The sequence below is a fragment of the Triturus cristatus genome, chromosome 5_1 (genome assembly GCF_964204655.1).
Source record: "Triturus cristatus chromosome 5_1, aTriCri1.1, whole genome shotgun sequence".
NCBI classification, from domain to species: domain Eukaryota; kingdom Metazoa; phylum Chordata; class Amphibia; order Caudata; family Salamandridae; genus Triturus; species Triturus cristatus.
This window is the reverse complement of record NC_140587.1, coordinates 96,408,460-96,429,704: the sequence shown is the minus strand read 5'-3', so window position 1 is coordinate 96,429,704 and position 21,245 is coordinate 96,408,460. Positions and strand designations below refer to the sequence as shown.

General features: G+C 44.6%; 1 protein-coding gene across 3 annotated transcripts in view; it reads right to left on the bottom strand.

Moving 5' to 3' along the window:
- LOC146830305 (zinc finger BED domain-containing protein 5-like) overlaps positions 1 to 21,245 on the bottom strand; it is a 39,222-nt gene that overhangs the window by 9,805 nt on the left and 8,172 nt on the right. Inside the window, exon 2 of one of the 3 annotated variants that reach the window (XM_085604490.1) lies at positions 16,842 to 18,886. The exons of 1 other annotated variant lie outside the window; for it this stretch is intronic. In XM_085604490.1, the coding sequence (XP_085460616.1) occupies positions 16,852 to 18,705 (1,854 nt within the window). In that variant the 5' untranslated portion in view covers positions 18,706 to 18,886 and the 3' untranslated portion in view covers positions 16,842 to 16,851. Of the gene's footprint in view, positions 1 to 16,841; positions 18,887 to 21,245 lie in introns of those variants that run through there. One more of the 3 variants, XM_085604489.1, reaches the window with a different exon arrangement.

Here is a 21,245-nt window from a genome sequence, read left to right as displayed (position 1 = left end):
TGCAGCACCTTCTTTTAGGGTGCAGCTCCTTCCTCTAATGTAAACAAATGCAGTCAAAGCACTTCTAATTTACTGTAAGTAGGAGTCCTGCCTGTGTAAACAAGTAAGACTGTTTAATCAGCAAATTGAAAATGAAATTAAATCCATTCACTTGGTCCTCTTCCATACGCTGCATTACAAATGTTTGGTGTTAATATTTCAGGGGACTGTACCAATTAGTGCATTAAAAGAGTTGTTGCTAATTTACTATTACTTTGAAACGAAACATTGGTCTTATCCATTGATATGGAAAATTGTAAGGTGTACTTTTACATTAAATTGTAGCAGATGACATAAAAATTAAAAACAAACATGAAATATTAGTTTATCATCAAAAGAATCCCCAAAACATTTGTACTGAAGGTTAAGTTGCTTTAGCCGCTGTTTTGCCATCTCAGTTCCCTTTAAGCATGACGTGCTTTAACTTATGTGGGCAGAAGAATGTGGTTAGGGGAAAGTTATGCAGGAAAACTGGCCTCAGAGACCAATACTACATATTGTTCCTGATTACCAGTCTAGAAGGGTGGAGGGGTTCGTTGAGACCAATATGTTCCCAACGGGAACAAGTCTTATATTCAGCATTGTGCTTTATGTATTGTTAAACTCTTCCTCTTAAAACAAACAATGCATTATGTGAAATTCCTTAATATCCCTTTTTTGTCATCCATATTTATTGCTATTTTAAACGGCGTTATAAATATTACATTTATATGGTTAGTCAATACAGAAATATGAACTGTGGCCTATAGACTCGATATTTAGGATCAGGGCTGAACTTGACAATGCAATATTAAATCTCAGCTTTCAGTGGGGGGTCAATTTGCTTAAATCGAGGGCTTAAATTTTAAAACTGGACCCATTTTGGAAGACCCACAGGACAAACTTGCTTCTGTCTTTAGTTTGTAGCCTTCCAATACAACGCAGCTGTGTGGAAGAATAAAGACATCTTGGGGAGTTTCAGAAGTTGACCTGGGAATGTATTCTGTCCGTCGCTTGCCATTGGCTTTGTGACTCATGTTGTCCTGCTTCCCATTGATGGTATTATTTGCTTTAGACTGTCCAGGTTCAGTTCTGATGAGAACGCTGTGTTCACAGTATCCTCCCAAACTAATTTTCTGTCAAGAAGTCTTTAAATCTTTTGTTCTTTTTTCCTCACGTTTTCTAGGCATTAAAAGACAGAAGTCAAATGTCGAGCTGTGTTTTTGTGGGATCCTGCTTATTGTGCATCCAGCAGACTTTAAAGTGAGAGGGTTTATAGGAAAGAGGTATGCAGCGTACTTTCTGCATGGAGCCTACTTGTGCCCATTTTAAAATTTTATTTTCCAGATAGCCATCTCAAAAGATCTTATTTGTAAAATTAATTTGCTTTGGTGAGTCAATTTAATTTGGGAAACTCACTCTTTAGGAACACAGTACAAAAACCACATACTGTTGCCTCACAGAAAAATAAGTAGAGGGAACTGATAGGACCTCTGTTTAGTCTACTGTAAATGGACCACCCGTGCAATCACCTACACATACTGATTTCTCATTTTAGGCACAGCTTCAGCCATGCAGCTCTTTAGAAAACCCTTACTTTTCCCTTCAATACAACAAAAAGGGAAAAGTAATTCTCTTAATGTTGCTTGAGGGGGACACGTACTTCCAGCAGATCATCTCAAGATGCAAGGCCCCAACCTGGAGGTAAAAGTACCTATCTTATCATTCTTATTGCAAATAAAGCGCACTTGTGTCTCACCCACAACATCAAACTATTTGAGGCGCAGTCCACCCAACTCCTCTGATCACTTCACACATTTGACTAAGCTCCCCTACTCACCTCTGCCCTGCTACCATAGCTTCCCCACCAATAACTTAGCTTTCACCATACCATCTTCACACCCACCCACAACAGCAATCATTTCCACACGCCAAACTTCAGTCTTCACCTCTCCCAGTGTACAAATCTATACTAATAGAGTCCACACTTTGCATGCCTGCGCCACTCTACCCAAATACATCATGGTAGAAGTAATTCTAGGCAGTCTGTAAACTCATTTAAGCTGTACTTGGTGATAAATTCAAGCGTAGCTAGTTGTGGACATCTTCCAACATATAAATGTTTAATACTTTTGTTACTTATCAGAAGACAGGATTGCGCGATTTGCTGCTTACTATTTTCTCAGGTCAAATACTTAAAGCTCATTCTGTTGGCTCAGACAACCTCCACCAACTCTTTTAGTGGGTAGTAGCTTGACGGACATTCAAACAGAAGGACGGCAAGCCTACACAAGTTATTACAAATGCAGCTTGGCAGAAGTGGTTCACAGCAATCTGTTAGCTCAAACATTTTTCAGTATTCACTAACCAATTCAAGACCAGGTTGTGCTGCACACTTCGCGACATACAATATGTGTGTCCATCAGAAGGGGGTGGTCTATATTGGGTTGCACGAGCGGTTGTCTTACGTTCCTATGGTCAAAGACTCAACAAAGTGCAGGTGCTTATCATTGACCCAGACAATCTCCTCCTGTCACATGCTTTCATTTTTTCCTGTCTACTCCCCATTCATTGTAAATATTTTTTTTCTTTATCATAAACAAATAGGTCGTATTGTTTTGATAGCTCAACAAATAGTTCATATGAGTCTTTTGATTTAAGCAGATAGTAAGTTTAAATTAGGGTGCAACAGAATTCATGGCGATTTGTGCATTTTAACTCACAGATCACAAGGTCTGACTGTAATGTGAAATGTTTATTACAATGAACGCATATCCATCTCACAATGTGACATCTTCAGATTTCTGGGGTGAGAAGGGCTCATGATATGCAGACAACTCAGTACTGAAGGACCTAGACTAGCCGCTCTAGTCTTATCTGTTCTCGTGCAGTTTAGAATGCCAAAACAGAGCTACAAATTGACCTTGTATAGGAAGCCAAGCACAGGAGAAAACTAGACTGGAAAACATCTTGTAAGAATGTGTGTCTGATGCCATCAGAGAAACTCATTGGGGCTCTTTGTGATGAACTGATTCAGCTCCTCTAGGGCCTAGAAAGGGATGGATTCCCGAATCGATTTATTAAAATCGAAAACCATTAACATGTTGCCATTGTTTTTAACAATGTTTTATTGCCTATTTCATCATGACTGGTCTGTTTACTCTGGTTATAAAATGTATTCATATAATCTGCACTAGGGTAGGGCATGAATTTTCATTAAAGCCTTTCAAATATACAGTGTGGATTTCTTGTGTGTGTACATCCATGGAGAGTACAGTTCTGGAACTCACTAATAAAATAATTCTCTAGTTTCACAAGACTGTTTATTGCATCACATCCATTATCCTAAAGTATGTGGTGGGCTTGAGTTTTGAATACCCCAGGTGGAAATACACAGGACCCTAAGGTTTATTACTAATGTAGAAAAATCCTTTCTAATATCGGTTACCCTCCCTCTCCTTACGAGCTCCCTATTAATTGTAGTATGGAGGTTGGAGAACAGTCATTATTGTAGTCTAAGGAAACACAGCATACCACTTTAAAATATTTTACCCATGGGTGAATTTGGATTCTGTACATCCAGCCGATCCTGCAACACCACACTTCACTACATACAGAGCTGGTGCTTTTCCAGAAAGGTATGACCCTTATTTTTCTGTTTTTAACCTGTTTTTTGGGGGGTATTTTGTGCCAGCAAAGACAGCATCAGGAGACCTTCACGAGATTCAGACACAATTTACAACCAAATCTCAATGAATTGCAAAGCAGTAGCATGCAATCTAGGTAATGAGTTAGGTGAGACAGCCACCGAGACATTGGTGATGAGCAGGAGCTAAAGGGGCATTATGCAGCTATGTGCCTTTGTGTCTACTAGACTAACTGGGATGCTACCCCTGAATTAGGGGAGGTAAATGACGATTCAGACCCAAAGGTAAGGCAAGACCTGCCAAGGGCACTTGTGTAAGACTAGGGCAAGGCTCTTTCTGTTGTGCGGTCGGCAGTGCGAGCTGAACTGAGGTTTGGGCTAGCAGGTAGAGGCCGTGGGCCAGAAGGCTGAGCGGCAACAGATCAGGGGAGACTGAGGGCGCTACAGAGCACAGGCAGAAATCCCTAAAGGAATTAATGGGTATTAAACCTGTGCCACCTGAGGAGTAAGTGAGGGAGAAGGTATATGCACTGCTGTAGACCCCATCGGGTTCATGGGGTTAAAAGGTTGTTTCAAGTAAGTTGTTGGAAGTACTCGAGGAGGGCGCCCCAAGCCGATTAAATTGGTTGCTTATGAAGGTTTCAAACTTTTCCATACCACAGAACCTCTTCTTCGACCATCCCCAATTTACGCAGCGCCCTGTGCTGGGCAGCCACCGGAGGGGCCTGTTCCGCCCTCCGCTGTAAAATGAGGGCCTTCTTAGCTAGCAGGAGAGTAATACTGGTGAAGAGTGTTCTCACCCTATGCTGCTTCCCACGCTTAAAAATTGCCAAGGCATGCATATTTCAAGGTCAGTGAGCTCTGTGACCTCTAGAAACACATCATGGACGGAGCGCCAATAGGAGGAGAGGGCAGGACCACAACATATGCTGCAAATCAGCGGATGCCAAACTGCAAGGGCAGCAAAGGTGTGCAGGTAAGACCAGTGGAGGATCGAGAACAGGATATTTCTGAACATTTTGAACAAAGGCATTTCTAGACACTCACTGGAGAAAATCCAGTACCTGATCCCACTCAGTGCCATGCAGAGCCCGTTCTATATCATTCTTCCATTTACACCGCAGGGGAACCAGTGGAAACCCAGTGTGCTCCCATATGGCCCAATAGATCAATGTTAATAGGTGGCTCCATACCTTCATGTGTAGTAGAATCTGTGTAACTGGATAAGTTTTAGGTTTCTAGTCACATGTGGACCAGAGGACATGGCCTGTGTTTCATTTCTGCCTGAATATGAGAAAATGTTGAGGGATAGCATGTTCAGAGATAAGTTTGTCAATTGTTAGGAGTTGGCCTTCTACAAAGAAGTTACAGACCGTGTTCAGGGAGGGGTGGGTGGTGTGGCATACACCTGGACAGGACGTGTGAGATAAGAGACTCTGGGCAAAACACTTGCAGACAACCATGACTTGCAACTCGCATGCAGACTGAGGCGTGCTTTTGGGGAATGGGTAGTCTGGGAGCGTGGATGGCTTGAGGGGACCGGATCCCATGTGTCTGTCCACCAGTCACAGAGCAACTGCGCCGCCCTTCAGTAAGCCTCGAACGACGGGGCTCTGGGTCCAACTCTCCCTACTGGTAGCAGCAGCTTCTTCAGTTCAATTCATTAGTGCTTTTGTTCCCAGATAAGTTCTCCCAGCAGAGTGTGTGGAGATCCTGGTAAAAACACTGTGGGGGTGGTTGAGAGGAATATTTACAAAATCATGGAGCAGTGTAAGTAAGGTTATAATTTTGGATAGGGCTATTTTCCTGCAGGGGAGCAGGGAGGGGGGGGGGAGGAAGGAGGGGTGTTGTTTAAGTTGTTGTTTATTATTTCAAAGGTAGTTTCAAAAGAATATTCACAGCCGAAGCACTTTGCCACTGGAAAGGGGCCTCTTGAACCCACAAAGAAACAAAGATTCCTATGTTGATTGACCGCTCACAGACTCTAGGATCCGGAATACACAGCCCCTCCCAGTCACAGCCCCAAGACCCGCACACACTGGGGGCCCCTCTAACGGTTATATCCTGGAATGTGAATGGCCAGGGTAACAAAATAAAGAGGGGATTAGTGCTACAATATCTTAAAAAGACATGCCCCATCAGTAGTCCTAATACAGGAATGACATCTGGTCGGCACGGCGACCAAGGCGTTGGACAGATGGGGATTTCGTATGGCGGTCCATGCTGAGTTCACATCGGGCTCAAGAGGAGTTGGGATTTTCTTGAGGAAAAGCTGCCCCCTAATAGTAACCGGGACTTGGACGGACGATAAAGGGCGTTTTGCTGCACTATCCTGTCAGTGGGAAGGGCGACTGTACAACCTAGTGACAGTTCACATTCCCCCGGCACTTCACGGCCTCGGCTTCCCTGCCCTAGGTCAATTTTTGTTGGCACTCCCCATATACGAAGTTGGGGACAAAGCGGGTAGGCTGCTAGCCTGGTTGGAAAAAAAAGAATGGGCCAGTCGCTGTGAGGCACAGATTCGTCTTCGCTCAGGAGAATTGCTGAGGTACCCTAATGACATAGTCACCGCATTCGCACAACACTTTGGAGCAGTATACTCCCCCATAGCAATGACCTCAGAAGAGGAAAGCCTAGCATACATCATAGACATACCTATGCCAAAACTGGCACCGCAAGATACCCAGGCGTTGGAAGTAGGCCTTACGTTGGAGGAAATCACTGCTGCCATTAAAGGGCTGCAGTCCGGGAAAGCCTTGGGTCCCAACGGAATCCCAATAGAACTCTATAAGTAAGAGTCCGACATGCTGGCGCATGACTTATTGAACATGTTCAAGACTAGTCTAGAGGAAGGGATACTCCCTAGGGACCAACGGTTGGCCACTCTTATTGCAATCCCGAAACCAGGCAAACCTCCGCAGGGCTGGTCCTCTTACCGCCCAATCTCACTCCTCAACGCAGAGGCGAAAATACTTGCCAAAGTGGTAGCCATCAGGCTACAACCTCATCTCGCGACCTTAATACACCCCGACCAATCTGGCTTCATGCCAGGCAGAAACACAGCAATCTGAGAAGACTTCAGGGGGTGCTGGCTAGGTTACCTACCATACAGGAGGAGGCGGTCATCCTTTCTCTGGATGCAAGTATGGCCTTCGACCGGGTTGAATGGCCCTTTCTTTTTGCAGTTCTGCAACACCTCTGCTTCAGGCCCAATTTTTGTGCCTGGACCCGGTTACTATACACGAAACCATTGGCACAGGTGGTGTTCAACGGGCGACTGTCGGAGGCGTTCCCCTTGGGGCGTGGCACCAGACCGGGGTGCCCCCTGTCCCCGTTGTTGTTCGGTCTGGTACTGGAGCCACTGGCGGCATGGATGAGGTGACACCCGGCAATACGAGGACTGCGCTGGACGGAGGGATGAGAAGATAGAATATCCCTCTACGCAGACGACATCCTGCTTTACATGGCGAACCCCCGAAAGTCCATTATCTGCCTGCTGGACATCTGCGAATCATACGGCAGAGTTTCCGGCTACACGATTAACTGGGCAAAGTCGGTACTGTACATACTCAAAGGTCCCCCCCCCTCCCCCGCGCGTAGAAATATCTCTGGCAACGGAGGGATTTAGATATCTCGGTATATACATTACACCACACCCACACAGTTCTACGATCATAATCTCCTGCCCCCACTGAAGAGACCCCGCAGTGATGTGAGATGTTGGCACTCCCTCCCCTTGACACAACTTGGGAGAGCAGCCCTGTTCAAGATGATGGCCCTGCCCAGATTCTTATACGCGCTACAGAACACCCCTTCGCCTGTTCCAGACTCCTACTTCAAATCAATCGAAGTGGAAGTGGGATACCTCCTATGGGAGGGAAGGCCCCCACGGATAGCGCAGTGTAAGCTAATTCGGAGTTGGTATGACAGGGGTATAGACCTTCCCAACATCAAGTTCTACTACTGGGCCTCCCAACTCATCGTGATTAATCAATGGCTCCACGCCCCACAAGACGAACCTGCATTATGTATGGACAGGCACACTCTCGGTACAGATGGGATTATAGGAGCCCTGTATGACAACAAACGGAAGCAGGGACTGATGGGTCCTACAGCACACATTATACATGTCTGGTCAGTGGCACAGCGGGCGCTAGGTGGGGAGGGAGTGATGACAAAACATACACCGCTCTGGGACACCCCCAGGTTGGGTACACTACACACCAGTAAAGGATTTTCCTGGTGGGACCAAATAGGCATCTCCATGGTCGGGGAAGTGGTGACGTTTGCCCAGCTACAAGCAACAAATGGCCGGGACTGAGTACTTCAGATATATACAAATAAAGCACACACTCACAAAGGCGGTACCCCTGGGACCTGACCTCACCGACGCCTCGCCACTAGAGGACCGACTATTGACAGACCACCTCACCAAAAAAGCGACCTCCCTAACATATCGTAAATTGATTAATAACCAAACAGACCCTACCCAGACTCTCAGGGAGAAATGGCAAGCTAAGATAGGCGAAATGGACGAACAAGACTGGCAGGAAGCCCTCGCTTCCCCGCGAGAGGTAGCAATCCCATCAAGGATGAAACTAGTGCAACTTAAAATATTGCACAGAACTTACTATACTAGGACCACACTTTATAAGATAGGAAGGGCGGAGTCTCCGCTTTGCCTTAGAGGCTGTGGGGCCGAAGGTACCTTTTACCACACGCTATGGGACTGCCCCGCATTGCTACCTATTGGAGGGCGATAATTGACACACTCACCAGGTGGTGGACATGAGATCTCCCTCGAGCCGAGGAAATGCCTACTCAATGTGTGAGAACCAACAGACCTGAACCACGCAGAGCAAAACTGGGAGACCATGGGTATGGCATTAGCCAAACGGAACATTGCTCGACAGTGGGGAGCTCAGATGGCCCCCTCTCACAAACAATGGTGCTGTGATCTAGACAGCGCCATGGTGGCAGAAAGAGCAGTCTTCGTTAATAGAGGCGGTCCTCAAAAATGGAAGAGGGTGTGGGGCAGATGGAACGAATTTCAATGGGAATATATGTGCTCCTCCACCAGAGGACTCAGATCCGGACCAGAGTGACTAAAAGGCGTTGGAAGAACATTGGGGGGACAACCCACTACATCTTTACTGTTTAAGGGGCGGAGAAAAATGGCAAAAAATTATTTGTATATGTGTAGCGCTCTCTGTGACAAGGGAACTGAAAACAATTGTACTGTCCGATAACATGACTTACTTAATTGTATTTGGCTGTGAACTACTGTTAACCTTAATAAAAATGTTCACAAAAAAAAAACCTGCAACTAAAATCTAAATATAAATCTGAGGGTTCTGTTAAGGAAAATCTCCGGAAACTAAGAAAAGGCAGAAAGCCAAACAGAGAACTAGGATTGCATATCCTTTACATCAGGAGACGTGGATACAATTTAAGGTACCGCGAGAAACGCAAATTTGGTGTCAGTGTGCCGATAGCTGTTCTTCCCATGACTCTGGAGAAAGTAAGGAGTGAACAAACGGAGTATCATTAATAACGAATACATCAGACTAAAGAAAAAAACCATGTAACATTGAAATAAGCAAAAAAAGTCTACCAGGAACGGTTCTTGGGGTGGTAGCTTAAACAGCTGTAGCGAAATTGGAGCATGGTGAGAAAGGCTCGAACATATAGTTTTGAATCAAGGATGTTGGGCGGGAGATTTCTAAATACCAGGTAGATGTCAATGCAGGACTGTGCCCTCAGAACGTGCGCCAAGAACATGAAATTTTTTCATTGGTGTACTGACATTTCTGTATGTCAAGTAGATTGAGATCCTAATAAGGCCTTGGAAAGTGCTATGAGGTGGGGCGGTGTGGTGGGGGCATGAATGTAGGACCTGACTGAGATCCATCTAATTGAGGCTGAAGTACGATGTTAAAGTCTCCACCTAGAATTAGTTTCCCCTCTTGTGAAGTGGGAGACTTTAGGGAAGAGGTTGGAGAAGAATTGTTCTTCGTTTTACATTCGGGCCATAGATAGTTATTTTCGTGTCTACAAGTAGGCCTAAATTCCACTTGATACTCGCCTCTCTGATCTCCTTAAACCGTGTATTTGCTTTCCACGGTAAAGTCGAGGCCCTTATAAAAGTAGAATGGCCACGCTGCGGCCTCCCCCGAACCAAATTTATTTCAGTACTTGGAATGGAATTGTGTAGGGAACCAGCATGAACGTAATCTCTGGGAGTCCTCCCTCGTCAAGCAAGTCTCTTGCAAAAGGGCGACATCGGACTCTTTTCACTGAAGGATCGCCCTGCGCTTCGCAGGGGAGTTGCGAGCCTGAACATTCAGGGACACTAATGAAAGAGGAGTCGTCTTGTTCCCAAGTAATCACCCCGGCATCACCATTGAAAAGGGTCTACATAATGTATTTAAATGTTGAAGCAGTATCTGGTCACACCATAGGCTTTTTAACCTTTTGGTGCTTTATACTGACCTGTAGCACAGTTAACCAGCACTGTCAAAAGCCTGCAGTCTGCACCTGTGTATGTACTACAGAGTCAGTCTGCACATCAGAGAGAGACTGCGTCCTTAACCTCAAAGAAGGAGGAGTGACACGTCCCTTGGGAGAAGAATCATGCACCTCAGAGGGAGCATGTGATCTGCACCTCAAGGAAGGATGCAGCACTTGCACATCAGAGAGGGAGGCAGCATCGTGTGCCTCAAATTTGAGGATTGCGTCCTGCACAATATAGAGGAGTGTATGCCCTGAGGCCTAGAGACAGGTTACACTTCCGAGAGCGAACAAGTGCCCTGCATTTGGGGAGGACTCTTGTATTCTGCTCTCAAGAGCAAATGCATTTCAGACAGGCAAGAGGAGAGCCTGCGGGCTGCACCCCAGGGGGAGAAAGCATGCACTCTGCTCCTAAAACAGAACCTGTGGCTCAAAGAGGAGCCTTAAGCCAAGCACCTCAGAGAGAAGGAGCAGGTTTTGAACTGTCAGACAACCGGCACATCAGAGCGAGAAAGAAACTGGTGGTGGGCTCTGCGCCGCAAGGCAAAAGTGTGTGAGAGAGATTTAGAAAGGAAGATTTAAGTGTGTGTGCTAGAGACTTCTTTTGAATCCCTTATAGACAGACTGCACCTCAGTGAGGGGGGTGCCCAATAAACAAGAATCTGTTTGTTCTTCCATGAGCACTTAACACTATGCAGGCCTATCTCATGGCAACCAATGGTGCCACTTTTTCTGTAACACTTTTTCTTTGCTATTTTATTGAGCTCTCAAACAGCGCAGCGGGGACACATCTGCTCTCTGCGCCTGGCCCAATATATTCAGCCTTTCTAAACGTGTCAATTGTGCATTTTTAATTCACCCTAAAAAAAATACCCAGAATTCAGCCTATATTCAAAGACTTTAACATCTTTACGATGTTAGCAATAGTGGAAAGGACGCAGATTATCATCGCCTCTCTCTGGACCTTTTTCCGACCAACTCTTTAGACTGGCTCCCATAGCCACCAGGGCACAAAATAGCAACTAGGCAAAAGGCGGGTGTGTGTCACAAAACAAAGGGCAGCAGAAGGATGAGAAAGCAAGACCATAGGCGGCGGGAGAAAGCATGGACATTTGAGGAGTGGGGGGAAGGGGCACAAGCACTGATGTGGGGACGGGACGGGACGGAGCAAGCAACACCAGGGACAGCACAGCAGGATTTGTTTTGGTGGAGGAGAGGCCAGGGTAAGCAAGGTCCCAGAGCTGGAAAGACAGACTGCAAACACATGCACTTACATTGAGTACAAGAAGGTAAATAAAACAAGCATTGGCATAGCCAATAGGTCTCACTTTTGGGACCTTATAAGTATTTAGTTATGCAGCACAATATCCTTGGTGCAACATTAACTGTTGCATGGCTAAACACTTATAAGGTCCCAAAGGCGAGACCTGTTGGCTATGCCAATGCTTTAGTTAGTTGAAGTGACTCTCACACCCTTTGGACCCCTGTGACATCAAAGGAAGTAACATACCTCTTTTAGGGTGTGGGTTAGATCCCGATATATGTTTCACCGGTCCGAAATAGAGGCGGAGGCCATGCCGTTGGCCATCCGGCGGCAGAAGTTCTCTCATCATTTTTAGAGATCTCCCACTGCCTGGTTCTTTGTTCTGTGAAGGGGGTCATTGGTGCAGGTTTGATGATCAGGCACCATATGTAGAGTATCTGCTCATGAAAACAAACTCCCAAAGTAGGATCATGTTCTGCCAAATTACTGTAGAGCAGAAATCTTAATACCAATGGTACAGAAAGAGGAAAGTGATGAAGTTTGCGGCATAAGAGAGTGCAGTTTCAATTTAATGAAGAGCACTAAAGCCCAAATTGAAGGGTAAGAGGAGGTTGCTAGCCAAGAAATGTGAAGTAAGCTGATTGGGAATTTGTAAAAAATATGTTGTGCTTTTTTTTTAAGGGTGCTGAGATATTGAACGAGAGTTAGAGGGGCAACATTGTTTTTAGAAGTACAGATAGTACCACGGTAGATGTGAATAATGGTGGTTACGTTTCAGATAGGAAGGAGTGACTGAAAAAAGAGAAGACCGAAAAGGATCTTGGAAAACAGTACCAAGGGTTAATAGTTTGTTGGGGAAGGAGTTTAAAGGGCCAAATGATGGGTTTACTTATTTGGGTTGAGGGATAAGCTCCAGATGTGAAATAGTAGAGGAATCAGACAGGACAGAGGAGAGAGGTTGCAGGTAGTGGAACTGAAGAATGGAGAAGGTGGAGTGGTAAGTAAAGTTGTCGTAACAGTGATGATCTTGGAAAGAAGCATAATGCTAATTTTTTAGCTGGAAGTGAAAGGTGACTGACAAGTACACGTGGTGGACAGATTAAATTACTGATTGTGAGGGGCGAGTGACAAGTGTGTGGTGAGACTAGATCACTGATTGTGCATGAGAAACTTTGGCAGTGGGCAGTAGTGACAAGATGTTCTGGAAAAGTGTGTGAAGAAGGTTTTCATCAAGCAAACATCAGGCGTGACCCAAGACCGCAGAGTTGTAGAGAGTATGTGTGAAAGCAACAGTGCCTATGAAAACATGATTAAGGGCCTTGTTGAATTGGCTAAAGTCCTTTGTGTGTTAAAGCGGAGTGTGTAGGGAAGCAGGGATGGAGTCAAAAGCATGTTATTTTTTTTGGAAGGGAGAAGAGGCGATAGGAATGTAGACTGACCACAATATGCATAAGGTCAGAGGGGGAAGCGATGAATGACAGGAGGAGAGAAGCTTAACTTGCTAGAGATCATTATGACCAATAGTGTAGCACCAGAATACTTGAGACACAGCTCATGCTACCATCATGCATACAATGTGTCCAAGACATACATAACAAAGGCTCAACCACTTCAGTGCACAGACGTAGTATCTCCAAAGTCACTCTTCTGAAGTGCCCATCAACCACTGGCCTAAAAAATGCTGGCGAAGTAAGGCATTTAAGAGGGTGATCCTGATAGGGAAAGTGGTGAATGAACAGTTCTCTTGGGGCTGGTATAGGTTTGAAATGCGTGTGACTCCATTAAAGACTATGGAGTCGTTTTGTCAGACAGGTGAAAAAAAAGTAAAAATCGGATCACGCCTACCCCAAATGCGGGTGAGTTGACAGGTATGGAAGCGCAGTGCTGTCATCTGACTTTAAGAGGTAGATAACAGCTCTATGTGGGTAAATACGGAGAACTGTTTTATGTCTCCAAAATGCGTTCTAACATAGAATGCCCTTTACAGAATATATACAACCTTGAGCTTGCCTGCACAGAACGTGTATCACGAATTGTACTCATTCGTGAACCCTTACCTGCGGATATTATGCAATTTGAAAATGTGCACAACCACCTGAAAACCCATTCTTCATGTCCTGTCATGGTCAGCCCGTGATTCCTTCAGGCTGTTTCTGCAACCAAAGCGTTACGCTTGCCAATCGTTTCAATCACAGATTCAGTCACCTATATATACTAAAGCAACCATAGCAAAGCTACTTCTCTACGTCGAGCGATGCCAACTGCTAGAAGAATACAAGGGTTAATTTATATCAGAATTGCAAGATCACTCCAACCTGTGAAGAGGCGGCACCACCATCGTGGTTTAGATCACCGGTTATATCATTGCTGGTTTTCCCAACCTAAGATGGCAACCGCCAAGGAAAGACTGTCTCTACACATGCTATCCTGTAGGTTGTCACGTGGGTATAAAGCAGGTGCTTGTGGCCATCAGTGTAACCACAATCCTCCGCTCGTACTGGGCCTCGGCTATAACACAATCTGATTACACTAAATCTGCCTGGAGAATGTCTTCTCACCTGTAGCGATCCCTCATCCACAGACCACCAAGTCTTCCTGTTTTTTTCAGCGCGACATAAGGCTCACTAGCTTGGGCAAGGGCAAGTCATCCAATGAGAAAAGCACGTGAAAAGAAAAAAAAGGATGCAAGTGGTGCGCGCGACGGCAAAAGTGAAGGCAGGGGTGCGCGCGCGCGACGGCAAGCACGCAAGTGGTGCGGCAAAAGTGAAAGCAATCGCGTTCCAGATGGTGCTAAAAGCTGGCGGCTGCGCACGTGCACGCAAGGCCAGCAACAGCGTGTGGTAGCACTTCGAAAACCCCGCTTACTAAATGTCTCGCAGAGCAACGCATGCGCTGGCTCAGGCGAGACCTAAAAATATTTTTAAAGTACCTCTCGAAGCACATAGCCAGTGAAAGGGCACTGGTCCCAGACAGGAGACTGTACTTGGTCCACAAAATGACCAAACAAAGGAAGTGGAACCAGGAGGCACTAATGAATGACAAGCAAGGAAATGAGAGTGACAAAGCCAAGCAACTGTAAGTAATGGGTGGGCTCCAAGATCTTTTCTTTAGGTCAAGCCTGGGCAGCGTGCATACGCTGTCTGCAAGACCTGTGGTGATCAATCTACAGAGGAAAATTCAGCCTCCTGCTTACCATTGTTCATGTATGCATCGGACTTCTTTGGTGTGTCCTTATTGGTTGGCAGTCCAATACATAATTTCCGCCTTCCGCTTGGGAGCACTGGCCAACTACAGTTCCCTTACGATGCAGCTGTTTATTTATTCCTTTGGGGACCACTTCGGAAAAGTGTTAAACTTGCAAATATAGCCCTGGAACATGCAGGCTGTCTGCCTCTTCCTCGCTCGCCAGCTCTTCACTCCCCTCCACTTTTTATTTTTTCAGTTTTACTTTCAATAACGTTTTTTTTCTTCTGTTATGTGTCAGTCTGCGCAGCTCAAAACGCGGTCAGCATACTAGTGCACAAAGCACAGTGCACCACACCTATTCACTTTGTGGTGTTTAGGGCAATCCGTTTCCGCTCTGCTCCTCGCTGCCGATTGAATCAGAATATCATAAATACAACACGAAGAACTGCGCCTAATCCTATGATTCAACATGGTACTATCCAATGACAATCTCCGAGTTTCACAACATCTTTTAATTTTATTCACACTTTGCTCCTTTGTGACTTAACATTCCAGAACACATTTTGGCTTTGCCACCTGAATGATCGTTGCCAGTTACAAGCAATCGCCCTTCAGTTCTCACATTCATATTATGCCCCAGACTCAACACGTATGTGGAGTGACCAACTTCTGTACAGTCTCTATAGTACATAGGCATTACCCTTGAACTTTCGAAACCCATTTACTCAACACCAATCAATAACTCAAGCCACTCCGACTAGAATTACATCTGCCAGCAACCCGGAGGGTTTAAGTCATCGCACTCTCTTCCTACAGGTCCATACTTTTCGCGATTTATAAATGCATCCAAGAACGGGACCAGCAGAGACGACCGCTAGAAGTTACAAATAGTTTGTTCCACCAAGAGCTGCATTTATTTTTCAGTCAAAATATGCCTCATCGTGTTCCTTCAACCCCCACCACAGTTTCCTCTCAAAGTTATTGTGCTCACTTGCCGCACGACGATAATAGTTACCATCGAGACACGTGCTCAATATCAATAACACAAGCAGTATCAAGCAGAAGGAAATAATAGAAGTGATAATTATGCTACCTCATGAACCCAGCACCCTGCGTTTCTTTGTTAAATGGCATGTATGGGCAAATTAATTAAGGATACCAACAATATGTTTTTCTTTACGAAGTATTAATTGTGACTTTAATGGTTCAGAAATTATCTTTTTTTTAATTATATTTTTTAATTGCATTTAATAACCTCCAGAATCACAACAAAAGTATGGCAACAGTTATACATCACAGGAGCCATGACATTGATATTTACACATTCCGTGCAAAAAAATAATTTTATTCCATATCACATATGTAGAGTTAAATTACTGGATCTGGACAGACCAATGATAATCTAACAAAAACCAAACCATAACCCAATACTCCCCCTCCCAGGTCGCTAAACATATCAACACTGCCACCGCCCACTCCCGCAGATCTTTGGCCCAGTTTGCCACCGTAGGGGGTGTCGGACTCATACATCTAATTGCAACCCTCTGCTTGGCTAGCACCAGCCCCAGCTGCAAACATTTCTTTGTGAGCTTTTTTCCTTTTGGGCTAGGGAGGAGACCCAGTAGTATCTCCCGAACGGTGTGGGGGTATCTGCCACCCTGTAATCACTTATAAACTATCCATTACTGACCTCCAATAAACTACCAGACCAGTACAATCCCAAAGCATATGTAGGAAGTGGGCGTCTTGAAAACCACATCTAGGACAGTGTGCCAGACATTCCGGATATATTTTGTTGGTGCACGATGTTGTACTGTGTACGTTTAAACCTAGGGTTAGAACTAATTTGCTTGACCCCTGCATGTACCTTCCTCCACTCAAATACCATTATGGCAGTGGTTCACAAACTTTTTTGACTTGTGGCTCCCTTGACCGAATTGGCAGTTGGCCGTGGCTCCCCACCATTTTTTTTTAACCGGTGGGAGGGTGATGTAAGCCCGACCTCGGGAGTACTTCTTGTTGCCTTCCTTAAATTAATTGGGATGCAATGAAGGCATTATAATCATATTTGTAACAAAATAAGAAGATACCAATTGTTTAATAAAAACTCGTTATGTTTCCATGCAACTTTTTATTAACCAAACAATAGTTTAAAAACTTCTGTATAATAAAATATCTTTTTCAATGAACAGGAAAAACAACAGAGTCCGAATTTACCTTAAAAATCCTAGTGAGAATGATGTGCTTGTTTTTCCTTACATAGCTCCTGAAATCTTGGAGTTATTTTTGAGATCGCAACACGCATTTCTTTTTCAAGGTTAATTTTTGCCCTATATTTTGACTTTATCACTGCAACTGCTGAGAAACCAGCTTCAGAAAGGTACGAAGTAGCAAACGGGATTAAAACATGCAGGGCTCTCTTGCTGATCATTGGGTATTCATCTCCAGTTTGGCACCAGAACTCAAGCAGTGACTGAGACTGGAACCTTACTTTCAATGCTGAGTCACTTGAAACATCAATAAGCTGTTCTGCTTCCTCATTGTTGAAATGCTGAGGTATCTCAGCATTGAAGGGGTCTCTCGCCCATTTTATTGGCTCCACCTCATCCTCTGGAAAATATTTGTCAAGGTAAAAACACAGTTGAGACAAATACAGAACAAAAACTGTCCTCAGTTCCTCCTTTAACGCCATCTCATTGTCCTGCAGAAACTGGTCCAATGATGGAAAACATTTATAGTCACCTTTGCTTACACTGCTTTTCCAAAGGATCACTTTCTTCTTAAAGCCTGAAACTTTGTCTGACAGTTGCAAGATGTTTATATTATTGCCTTGCAAGGACTTGTTCAGTGCATTCAGTTTTTCAAATAGATCAGAAAGAAAAGCCATTTGTATTACAAAGTCTGCATCAATAAATTTGTCAGCAAAACAATGTTCATCATCGTGTAGATAGGAGTATATTTCATTCCTCAGCTCATACACTCTAAGCAGGGAGTTACCGAGAGACAGCCACCGAGAACTGCTGTAGAACAAGAGGCATGAGTGTTCGGCACCCATGTCCTCACACAGTTTAGCAAAAAATCTTGCTTTCATTGATCTTGTTTTAATATAATTTACCACTTTGAGGACTATTGTTAGAATACCATGCAGTTCTTCACTGAGGTTTCCTGCTGCCAGTGCTTCTCTGTGTATTATACAGTGTGTCCAAACAGCATTAGGCGCTTTAGATCGTATGAGAGCTTGAAGTCCTTGGTAGCATCCTGCCATTGAACGACCCACATCTGTACAAACTCCAACACATCTCTCCCAGTCAATTTGATTCTGTTGCATAAAATCATCCACAACCGTATACAAGTCATGACCTGTAGTTCCACCTTTGATTTCTTTACAGAACAACAAATCCTCAACAATTTGTTTTTTGTATAGAAACCTGACATAGCAAATAAGATGGGTGTCTTTGTGGTTTTCTGTTGCCTCATCCAACTGGAGTGCAAAGTCTTTGCCTCTTAGATTACAGATGAGCTGATCGTTAATATCTTCAGCCATATCATTTATCCTCCGGCTGATAGTATTATTAGAAAGAGGCACTTTCAGCAGCTGTTTACCCGCATCTTCGCCGAGCATGGTTGTTACCATCTGAACAGCAGCAGGCAAAATCAGCTCTTCTGCAATTGTGTGGGGTTTTTTACTCTGTGCAACTAGATGGGCCACTTTATATGAAGACAGGAGGGCGTTACTATTAATTTTGGTTTGTTTTGAGAAAGTGGATTTTTGTAGTTTGGCTTCTGCAACTTTTCTTACAAAAAATTCCCTTGGCTTTCCAACCACATTTGGGTGAAGACTTTCAAGATGCCGCTTAAGTTTACTTGAAAGCATGGATTCCACAGGCAAATCTTTTAAACAGATTGTACATTGAGGACGCTCCTCATTATTAACCTGAACACACGTGAAACCATAATCCAGATACCTGTCATCGTACTTTCTGTACTTGGCTTTTCGTTTCCTGTCCTCTTTTTTGTCAGAAGAACTTGCAACTTCACTTTGCTCAGACGAACTTGAACTTGGCATTAGAAATCTCTTCATTGTCAATCAGAAAGATGGAAATCAGTTCCTCTCGTCTTAATTATTCAGATGGAGAAGAGAAGAATTTACAAAAATATATAAGAAAGGTCTTTCTATCTGTAAAGTTCCTGGTCTTCTTTTCCTTTGCTCAAGTATTTCCAGGTTTCTTGCGGGTCTCATCCACAGTCTCCACAGAATATGCCTGAAGTACAAAACATCCAGGTAAGACAAGTATAAGAACTAAAGTTATTCTCTTTCTAATGATGGATCTATTATTTCTGTTATTTTGCAATAGTAGCCCATGATGATGGTGACCACTTGGACTTATTATTCTTATTGGTACCCCGCACAGACAGAAAGAGCATTCAGTTTTTTAATGAAATCTAATTTAAACGGAGAACAAACATGCCAATACAGCACATATAACAGAGCTCACACATGCCTGCATGCAACAATGCTGTAAATACAGCCGACCAGAGACAAGCTGTAGCCGCAAATGCAGCAAGGCACAAATAATTTCTGCAAATGCTAAGAGTACACACACATCGAAGTAGCAAATGCAGCAGAGCACATTCAAGTCATCGAAGCAAACACAAGAGAGCACACACAGATACACTACCATTCACACAAACACATGCAAATGCTGAAAATACAGAGCTGCACACACATACACCATCGCAGCAAATGTAACAACACCCACACCAATTCAGCAAATGCTGTGGAGCACACACACCACTGCAAAATGCTGTTGAGCACACACACCACTGCAAAAGTGCAGAGGAGCACATGTAAGTCAATGAAACGGCAGCAGATGCTACAGAGAGCACACACATGCTCCAGTGATGCAAACTGTGTGCCTGGTCCCAAACCCTTATGCCAGCTGCTGTTTTCAGTAGCTTCTTAGGTCTCGCCTGAGCCAGCGCTTTAGCGCTGCTCTGGCGAGAGCTTTAGTAAACGGGGGATTTGGAAATGCAAACTAGTGCTTTTCAGGCCTCCAAATGCAGTGCATGAGCGCCGGGCGCGCGCACCATTTGGCAGCCTGCCTGATCACTTTCGCGGCCGCTTTGATGTTCTCAGTGAGCCGTGCGGCCACTGAGAACATCAAAGCGGCCGCGAAAGTGATCACCATTTGCCACCCCCTCCCTTATCTCACTTCCTGCTTGTTCTTCTTCTTCAACAGAAATAAACAACTCCTGTTCCATCCACACTCTATTACTGAGCAAGGCTTCTCTTTGTGCTGCTGTACCCTGCTCTGTGGCCCTCCGTTTCTTTTCGCCCTTCTATCAGTGGCTCATTTCCACACCAATGATACGACCCTATATTATACTCTATCCACGCTTGGAGCACATATAACCCCTCGCTTAAATCTATTCGAAGATTTTTTGTTCACCTCATACAGACGCTCTAAAGCTGGGTGTTTGTATCTGTAACGCGAAAGCGAGTTATGCTTCAGTTCCGCTATCTCACCCTGTCAAAAAGTCTCTAAAAAGCTGCCACAACCACCAGGCTGATTGAATCTGAAAAAGATTCTCTAAGGGGGAATATCGCACGCATTGCTTTCTGGGGTAATGTTTCACCCGCCCCTACCAAGAATTGCGGGGTTTTTTCTTCTACTAAACCGCTTTGACACCATTGGGCAATGTAGGCTTTATTAAAAACAATATTCTTCAAATAAATAAAACCTTCCTCCAAGGGTATCAATCGAAATGAGATTGGTGTGTGTGGGGGAACTGCATCTCCTGGTGGCGCCCAAGAGCGCGCGCCTCTTCCTCATCAACCCATTCACCGTATCCTGGCGCTGCGACGGCCGCGCTCTAATTACTGTAATCAGCAGCGGCAGCGCGCGGTGAGCTGGCGGGTAACAACAGCCACGCCCACCCAGCGCCTCCGGTGGAAGCCCTCCCGGCAGCAGGCACATACAGAGAGGAACAAGATACAACTCCACGTACAATCAACCACATAATGACTCGTGTAATGAAATCACACACGGTTAATGAAAATGTCGTTGAAATAATCACAGGGTTCACAGGCGCTCACTTTAACGGTCTCCCAGGCTGGCTGGCTCCCTTCCTCCCAGGACAGTGCTTCGTCGTCCTCTCGCTCCCTCCTACAACTCTGTCCCTTCCTGGGCATATGTTCCCTTTCTCTTTTTTTCCGTCTTGTTTAGAAGTTTCTGCAATTATTGTTTTGTGAATGGATCTTTCAGGGGGAAAACAGTTCAGTGTCCTGATGCTGACAAACCTTCCATCATGCGATGGCCTGGTTGAATGTTCTCTGTTTGTGGAAGTTAATTGAATTCCTTCCTTAAAACATTTTTTCTAATTAATTCCTTTCTTCCCAAACGTTAACCATATGCAGCATATTGTACAGTGCTCTGAAACCCAATATACATATTCTCTGCTATAGAAATCTGTGTAAATAAATTTCCCCTTTTACAATGTTGACTTCTGGTGTGTGCATACTGAATGTCCTTGCTTCTCTTGGTCTCGTCTTTGAATTTGTCATGTCTTCTGTCACACTGTGTTATATTTCCTTACTTTCATGTTTCCTTCTTTTCTATC